This window comes from Sinocyclocheilus grahami, unplaced genomic scaffold, assembly GCF_001515645.1.
Source record: "Sinocyclocheilus grahami isolate Dianchi unplaced genomic scaffold, SAMN03320097.WGS_v1.1 scaffold347.1, whole genome shotgun sequence".
Taxonomy (NCBI): domain Eukaryota; kingdom Metazoa; phylum Chordata; class Actinopteri; order Cypriniformes; family Cyprinidae; genus Sinocyclocheilus; species Sinocyclocheilus grahami.
Genome location: NW_015505526.1, coordinates 121,057 through 130,378, shown reverse-complemented (window position 1 = coordinate 130,378; position 9,322 = coordinate 121,057). Strand labels below are relative to the sequence as shown.

Below are 9,322 nucleotides of genomic sequence, written 5' to 3'. Positions count from 1 at the left end.
TGTGTGTGTGTGTGTGTGTGTGCTTGTGTTTGTTTATTTGTGTGTTTCTTTCGTTGATTTAAGACCCTGCTGATCGAAGAAAGCCAGGGAAGACCCAGAGGAAGAGGAGCATGTGTGTGTGTGTGTGTCTCTGTGGACTCGTGCCAGGGTGTTTTCACTTGAGTGATCATTAGTCAAGCCAGAGACCCACAAGATTTTGGATTTTAACTCTCTATTGTGTGCATTATGGGAGCAGTGTTTAAAAAAAAAAGATCTTATCTAAGCAATAGTCATAAGGAATTGAACAGCTTTGGTTCTGATTCTTCTTAACAATTATGGTCCCTTTACTACTTTTGAAGAAGAAATATTTTGAGAAAATACATTTTATTCCAGGCAGCATAAAATAAAATACTTATAAATAAAGCATTTTATTTATAAAATAGCTACTACTTACAAACATGTATTTTTAACTACACATTGTCCTGGTAATAACCTGTAAGTCAGTTTAAAATGTCTGTTTTCTATTTGAATACATTTTAAAATGTAATTTATTCTGTGATGCAAAGCTGAATTTTCAGCATCATTGCTCCAGTCTTCAGTGTCACGTGATCCTTCAGAAATCATTCTAATATACTGCTTTAGTGCTCAAGAAACATTTATTATTATCACTATCAATGTTGTAAACAGTTGTGTTGCTTAATATTTCTGTGAAACCCATAACATTTGAAAAAGATCTTTCTTTTTTAAAAAAGAGGTTTATATTTGAAATAGAAATATTTTCTTAAGTTATAAATGTCTTACTCTTTACTGTAACTTTTGATCGATATACTGTAACACATCCTTGCATCCTTAACAGTTCCATTAACAGCTCATTTAGTATTTTTGAAGAATAAATATTTTGAAAAAATAAATTTTATTACAGGCAATACAATCTAATAAGTGGCCTTGATATTATATTAAATAACACAAACCAAAATGGGAAAACATTGTGCAATAGGTGTTTACGACGAAAACACAAAAGCCTTAAAAAAATGGTTGTGTCTTGCAATTGCCGTTGTGCTTAGTATTACATTGCATGAATAGACACATTTATAGAGCTTGTTGAATAGAAAATATTATTTATTTTACCACTCTTTTCCTTTCACTCTGGTGAGTGCTTTTTCAGTGTTCCTACTAAATATGGATTGATGAGTCGTGCATCTTGGTTTAGGTTTTCACTCCAACTGCTGTCAAATGTGTGTCGGGCTCAGGCTGAGAGTTTTATTAGAGTTCAGATTAGAATTATATAGTTGGCACATGCAGTACAGTAGGCTGTAAACTATAAAGAATCCATAATGCAAAGCTGTTTTTGCTTTGATAAGATCATATTCAAATGATCTTATAGCTGCCGCCTATGGATTATGGTGGTCTGGTAAACCTCTGGGCAGAACCTCTCGTGACTTGGTATTAAGTTGACAGTGTTTCAGTCATCTAAAGCCGATTCTGCACAGACTCGATACAACACATAAATCATTCAAATCCTGACAGTTTAGTCTTGTTTGGGAAAAGACTGATAAGACTCTCATAATAATATGAGAAATAGTTATATTTGACTGATTGATGTGTGTGATGTCATATTGCACTAGTGAATGTGTTTAATTGGTAGTTGTGTTTAGAATTCCCTGTTGGAAAAAACATCATGTGCTGGTTAGGTATGTTTTGAAGCATGGCTGCTGGTTTGAGCTAGTTTAAGCTGGTCCTTAGCTGGTCATGTGTTGGTCCTAAGCAATTAGCTCCTGCTCAGGACCAGCACATGACCAGCTTTCAACAGGGTTGTTGGGTTTGGTTGGGAATTTTGGTGGTGTTTTAGAATGTTCAGGATGTTTTGTGGGGCTTGGAGGTAGTGAGAAATGTTTGAGGATACTGGGAATCTGGGGTGTGTTTGAGGATATTGGGGAAAGGGTAAAGTTGAATTAGCAGGACCAGATTATGGTCCTGTGGTCCAGGATGTTGGGTGGTGTTTAAGAATGCTGGGTAATGTTGGATTGGCAGGACTGGATCATGGTCAATTGGGGCCTCACAATTGTTGGTAGGTGTTTTGAAGATGCTGGGAATGTTGGGTGGTGGTAGAGGAGGCACGGAATATGGCCTGTTTGAGGATTCTGAGAACGTTGGGAGGTGTTTGAGGATGGTGGGAAATGTTGGATTGGCAGGGCTGGATCATGGTCCCATGAGGCCCCTGGGCAGTGGGTATTTATCTTTATTTCGTTGTTATTTCATTGAAATAAATCAGGGGTCACCAGACTCGGCCCTGGAGGGCATGTTTCCTGCAGAGTTTAGCTCCAATCCTAATCAAACACACCTGAACCAGCTAATCAAGGTCTTACTAGGTAGCCTATATTATAAACTTCCAGGCAGGTGTGTTGAGACAAGTTGGAGCTAAACTCTGCAGGACACCGGCCCTCCAGGACCGAGTTTGGTGACCCCTGGAATAAATGATGACTGTTGAAGGCTGTCAAGGTAGAAACTAGGGCAAGGTGATATTTCAGATTTGATTGATTAATTCGAATTTAATGTTTTGCCACAATTCAATTTTTTTATAAATAGAGGAATCACGATTTTGAATAGAAATGTTACCAAACACCAGAATTAGACACTTTGACAATATGCCAATGATAGTAAAGAGAAAAGAATGATCCAACCGCATTCTGGCGCACATAATTAACGCGAGCGTGTGACACGTTTTGTGAAGGACCATAAGTCGAATATATCGCAAGGTGCCATTCACACAGAATGCGCTTTTGTGTTGACAAAGATGCAACGCGGGCAGTGAAAAAGGAAAAAAATGCAAGAAGATGGGAGTTCAACTTCTTTTGACATCTTGTCCACGTAATATTTTAGTTATGGCATGCACCAGCAGGGGTGACTGCACATGCTAACCAACAAAACCTTATATGTTGGGAATCTGGGGTATGTTTAGGAATGGTGGGAATGTTGGGTGGAATTTGAGGATACCAGCTAATGCCTGGTTGATCAGGACTCTATGTATTTTGGTAGGTGGTATTTTAGGATTCATGAAATGTTAGGTAGAGAATACTGGGAAGGTTCAGTGGGATGTAGCTAATGAATGTGCTACATGAATTTATGCAGGTTTAGGATGATATAAGCATGTGAAGATAGTGTCTAGTGATGATGTATAAGGGATTCAAATGTGTGATGTAAGTGTGCATACTAGTGGACTACAATATTTAATTTGCTTTATGCAACATGAATAGATTAATGTTTTAATTGAATTAATTTAAGTTCCATAACATGCTTTTACTCACGGCTCTATCAACAAATTGTTTTAGAAGAAACGATTTTAAAGCATGTTAAGCAAATTATTTCATTGACCCATGTTTATGTGTGCAGTGTCAGCTGTCCCAGGCATTGAATGGAGTGTCTGACAAAGCCAAGGAGGCCAAGGAGTTCCTGGTGCAACTGAAGAACCTGCTTCAGCAGATACAGGTAACAAAGCCATCTGTTATGTATTAAAAATGTGAAAATGATGTAAACTCATTAAATATTAAATGTTTATATAGGTTGCCAGTTTTGAAGTGAAGTGACATGAAGTGACATGACATGTGGCCAAGTATGGTGACCCATACTCGGAATTAGTGCTCTGCATTTACCCATCCAAAGTGCACACACACAGCAGCTGCTTCAGCAGATACAGGTAACAAAGCCATCTGTTATGTATTAAAAATGTGAAAATGATGTAAACTCATTAAATATTAAATGTTTATATAGGTTGCCAGTTTTGAATGTGTTCCTTTCAGTTTCATATAACAAACCTCACTATGTTTTGAACACTTGTGAATAAAAATTGCCTTCACATCAGAGCAAGAATGATAACGTAATCAAAACAGCCATGCTAGCAGCACTCGAATATTAGCATCTCCTCTTTGATTTATGAGTGTCTCATTGAATATGCAAATGAATACCTCGTTAAAAATGAAGTGGGGTAATTATAACGTTCAGCATGTATCCAACAAACATGCCATATGTCAGATGTTAACATGAATTTTGTTAGGATGGTTGTGCGTTGCATATCAAAGGTTTTGATAATCTAAAGCTGGGGTTTTTAACCAGGGCTCCATCGACCCATGGGGTCTTGCAAGGGGTTCTGAAGACAGATAAAAAATAAGATTCATATTAAACGTATAAAAACATTTTATATATGTCAGGTTTGAGGCATTAATTATCTCTTAAATATTATAGAATGTAATGTTAAAATAAAATGTTATTGAGATACTTTATACTGAGGGTCTCTGAAGCAGAAAACCTTGCACTAATCCAGAGAAATGAAAATGATGCAGCTTAACATTCATTTGTATTGAATGTTAATAAATGCTAATTTTTTTGCATACAATTCATACATGCGTACAAATGTTATAATTTTTTAATTGTATTCTGCCTGGAGACCACTGGATTATGAGCTCTGAGCTATTTTTACTCAAGTGAAGAGTTTAATGCTCTTTCATACTGCCCAGCAGGCAGAGGGAGAGAGGAAGAGATTGTCTTTGAAAGCCTCTGTAAGCAGACTTTGCACTGAAGTGCTATAGTGATCAGTGATCTTCAATGCAATGTGACATACTTTCTCACACAGAGACAAGTCCTGCAGAAGGACTATAGTCTGGTTTCAAGCCTGATCTCTTATTTTAAAATGTACCAGTCACACATGCTCATATCAGACGTCTTCTCTTCATCACCGTTGTGTAGTAGATGAAATGACTCAGTCCCATCAGCCCCAGTGTCAGTGTAGGTCTCACATCTGAGTCACAACCGTACTCAAAGTGAATGAACGATTAGTTCCGTTCAAAACTCCTACACCACAGACTCCCTCGACTGATCTTTGCCAGCTTTGCAAAATGCATTTAAAGCTAAAGTGTGTCATTTCTGTGCAACTGCAGACACCAAACAAACTAGCAAATATAATAATCACCCCAACTCCACTGGTTGATCCCAAGAAAAGGTTTGCATTGTCCAATTTGCTTCTTCTGGTGGATGCCGTAACTACACCATTCTGATGATTATAAAAGCATTCATACCATTGATGGACGTTGTGAAGTAGCTGTGAATTCTGAAAAAATAATTGCAACATATTAACTGTCCATATTTCATGGTTGCACTTCTGAGTGGAATGCGGAGCAAGGAACGGAGGGAGACGAGGAGTACATCAATCCAGATAACTTTAATTACATATAGGAAACACGGAAAACTCACGTAGCACATGTAGACATAAACAATACCGGATGCTGAACTGAACACAGGAACACTATTTAAACACATGACAAGACGAGGGGATGACTAGACACACCTGGGATCAATGGAAATAAACGGAACACCTGGAATTAAATCAATTAATCAGGACAGGAACAGGAACAGGAAACTAACCAAGTATGGGCAAGGAGGGCACATGGGGAGCAAAACGCACACAAAACACGGAACAAAGTCTGACATGACTGCCCCCACCCGGAAGGCGCATCCCGTGCCATATAACATCCAACGGGGAGGGGGGGTGAGTGCTCTGGAGGCCTCTAGGAACAGGGTTAACGGACGGAAGGCCTCCAGGGTGGCGTCCTTTCCGGGACCCATGGCGGATCAGGCAGTTCGGCTCAACAGGGGATCAGGAGCCCTCACTGGGCTAGACTCGGGGATTGGGAAGCGCTTACGAGGAGCTGGCACTGGAGGGCGAGCTCAGGGGCTGGAGCCGACACTGGAGCGAGCTCAGGGGCTGGAGCTGGCACTGGAGGGTGTTCTGGAGGAGCAGGCACAGCAAGGCGCTTTCGAAGAGCTGGCACTGGAGCAAACTCAGGGGCTGGAGCAGACACTGGAGCGAGCTCAGGGGCTGGAGCCGACACTGGAGCGAGCTGGAGTGCAGAGCAAGGAACGGCGGGAGACGAGGAGTACATTAATCCAGAGAACTTTAATTACATATAGAAAATTCACATAGCACATGTAGACATAAACAATACCGGACGCTGAACTGAACACAGGAACACTATTTAAACACATGACAAGATGAGGGGATAATTAGACACACCTGGGATCAATGGAAATAAACGGGGAACACCTGGAAATAAATCAACATAATCAGGACAGGAGACACAATTTCACTCTCTGACAGCAGGTGGTGCTCATAAAACAGCAGCATTTACTTGGTTACTGCTGTAAACAAAGCAGCGCTGTGCATATTAGCTCTACTTTAAATGCATTATACCGAGCCAAGATGAAAAGAAAATGCCATTTAAACTTTTCTGAAAACAGTCAGTTCCCCTCAGAAACACATCCTTACAAAAAATTCACTATTTAGGATTTTCTTCCTATATTTGGCGCATCATGAACAGTGATCTTGCTCTACCTGCTACAGTATTCTCTCCTCTTTGTGTCCGTCTTCAGCGTCGCTGGCCTCTGTTATCGGCCGTTTACAGACTAAATATAATATTAACGTAATATTTCCACACAAACGACAATTTGAAAAAAATATTGCGATGCAGTTTGTGTGCCAGCACGGAACAGAGACATTCTGAAATAAAACAAAAAATGCACAGTCGATCGGTGCATCTCTACCCCACTGTATAAATTAAATATAGATTAATCATTGTTAAAGCTACAAAGTTACTTGCCAAGACGGGTATTTAGAAAAAAATTTGTATGTATTTGTCAGTTAAAGTGCAAGAAAGACGCGGAAAGAAACTCAACTCGTGGCTCGGGTGTCAGAGACGCAGTTGTCTGTGCACGCGCTGAACACACAGAACACAGCGCGCGAATACTGAATGGAGTTATCTTTTGCACCTTGCTGGAATGCTTTTAAATTGCTTGATTTTTTAAAAATTAGCAATGCTTAAAAACAGATGCAAATAATGACGACGCGGCAGTGGCCCAATCGAGCAAGTGACAAATCCGTGACAAGTCTTTATTGTCGAGCCTTGTTATATATGGGGGTTAGTTCATATAGGCCTATGTTATATGTGAAGCAGCAGTATTTCTTACATGCTCACAGCAGCTGCAGCATGTCTGTGGATGTATTGGCAGTAGCAAGTCTTGGTTCATGCTCTGCCACAGCAGCAGCAGCAGCGTAGCAGATCTATTCCACCAAGACCATTGATTGTCATGGTAGAATTTAAAATATTACTTCCCACATTTGCATATAAACACCATTTAGTATCCAGCAGTTTCAAATATGGAAGTTTACAAATGTGAAAAGGTTAGCCAATCATAAAATAAGTAATTTACATATATAAGTCTGAAAGGTGCAATAGCAATATTAATTCTTAGGGCTCAGACAGATGGTGAAACTTTATAACGACTAACTTTAGCAGACTTCTTCTGGAAGGGGGTTAAAATGTTACAAAAGTTCCATATTAAGGTCACCAAAAACAAAATGATGGAGATCTATTGTATATAGTGTTTTGTGCTGCAGATTCTTGAGGCTCACTCTCAGTACAACCGCGGGGACTGGAGCAGACAGTGGGGCGAGCGCAGGGGCTGGAGCCGACACTGGAGCGAGCTCAGGGGCTGGAGTCGACACTGGAGCCGACACTGGAGCGAGCTCTGGGCTAGGATGAAGGCAGAGAACAGTCCTTTTCTCTTCATCCTCCTCCTTGGATTACGGGGAAACTGGGCAGCCGGCGGGCTTGTCGTTGCGGTGACCAGCGAGTTTGCGTCAATGGCGGCCGGCGGGCTTGACAACGGCACGGCCGGCAGGCCTGTCTTCGGGCTTGAGTGAGCCGCGACCGGCGGGCTTGACATTGGAATGGCCAGCGGGCAGGAGAGAGCCACCGCCGGCAAGCTTGACTTCGGAACGGCCGGCGGCCTGGAGAGAGCCGCGGCCTGTGGGCTTGACTGGGGAACGGCCGGCGGGCTGGTTCTGGCTCGGGGGCGGGCACCCTCCCGACTTGGGGCGAGTGATCTTGCTCTACCTGCTACAGTATTCTCTCCTCTTTGTGTCCGTCTTCAGCGTCGCTGGCCTCTGTTATCGGCCGTTTACAGACTAAATATAATATTAACGTAATATTTCCACACAAACGACAATTTGAAAAAAATATTGCGATGCAGTTTGTGTGCCAGCACGGAACAGAGACATTCTGAAATAAAACAAAAAATGCACAGTCGATCGGTGCATCTCTACCCCACTGTATAAATTAAATATAGATTAATCATTGTTAAAGCTACAAAGTTACTTGCCAAGACGGGTATTTAGAAAAAAATTTGTATGTATTTGTCAGTTAAAGTGCAAGAAAGACGCGGAAAGAAACTCAACTCGTGGCTCGGGTGTCAGAGACGCAGTTGTCTGTGCACGCGCTGAACACACAGAACACAGCGCGCGAATACTGAATGGAGTTATCTTTTGCACCTTGCTGGAATGCTTTTAAATTGCTTGATTTTTTAAAAATTAGCAATGCTTAAAAACAGATGCAAATAATGACGACGCGGCAGTGGCCCAATCGAGCAAGTGACAAATCCGTGACAAGTCTTTATTGTCGAGCCTTGTTATATATGGGGGTTAGTTCATATAGGCCTATGTTATATGTGAAGCAGCAGTATTTCTTACATGCTCACAGCAGCTGCAGCATGTCTGTGGATGTATTGGCAGTAGCAAGTCTTGGTTCATGCTCTGCCACAGCAGCAGCAGCAGCGTAGCAGATCTATTCCACCAAGACCATTGATTGTCATGGTAGAATTTAAAATATTACTTCCCACATTTGCATATAAACACCATTTAGTATCCAGCAGTTTCAAATATGGAAGTTTACAAATGTGAAAAGGTTAGCCAATCATAAAATAAGTAATTTACATATATAAGTCTGAAAGGTGCAATAGCAATATTAATTCTTAGGGCTCAGACAGATGGTGAAACTTTATAACGACTAACTTTAGCAGACTTCTTCTGGAAGGGGGTTAAAATGTTACAAAAGTTCCATATTAAGGTCACCAAAAACAAAATGATGGAGATCTATTGTATATAGTGTTTTGTGCTGCAGATTCTTGAGGCTCACTCTCAGTATGTGTATACTGTGTGTATGTGTGTAACAGGAGAACGGCGTTGAATTTGAGGCATGTCTGGTCGCTCAGTGTGACTCTCTGATTGAAGCGCTCATTCGGCAGAAGGCCAAACTGCTCACCAAGGTCACAAAGGAGAAAGAGAGTAAGCTGAAGGTGGGTCAGCACACAACATGCACATCTCTTGTCATTCATTCCTCTTCTAAACCCCTTTTGACAGGGGTCCACACACCTACAATTAGCAGTGGCAAATAAAATTTGTTAGTGGCTGTAGTAGTAATTTTAGCATCAGCCTTTAAGGGTAGTATGGGAAAGTGTA

General features: G+C 41.0%; 1 protein-coding gene across 2 annotated transcripts in view; it reads left to right on the top strand.

The window, feature by feature from the left end:
* The window catches only part of LOC107548422 (E3 ubiquitin-protein ligase TRIM9), a 60,741-nt gene that overhangs the window by 29,028 nt on the left and 22,391 nt on the right, over positions 1-9,322 (top strand). For both annotated transcript variants that reach the window (XM_016229086.1, XM_016229087.1), the window contains exons 2-3: positions 3,370-3,465; positions 9,037-9,159. In XM_016229086.1, coding sequence (XP_016084572.1) covers positions 3,370-3,465; positions 9,037-9,159 — 219 coding nt within the window. The remainder of the gene's footprint in view (positions 1-3,369; positions 3,466-9,036; positions 9,160-9,322) is intronic.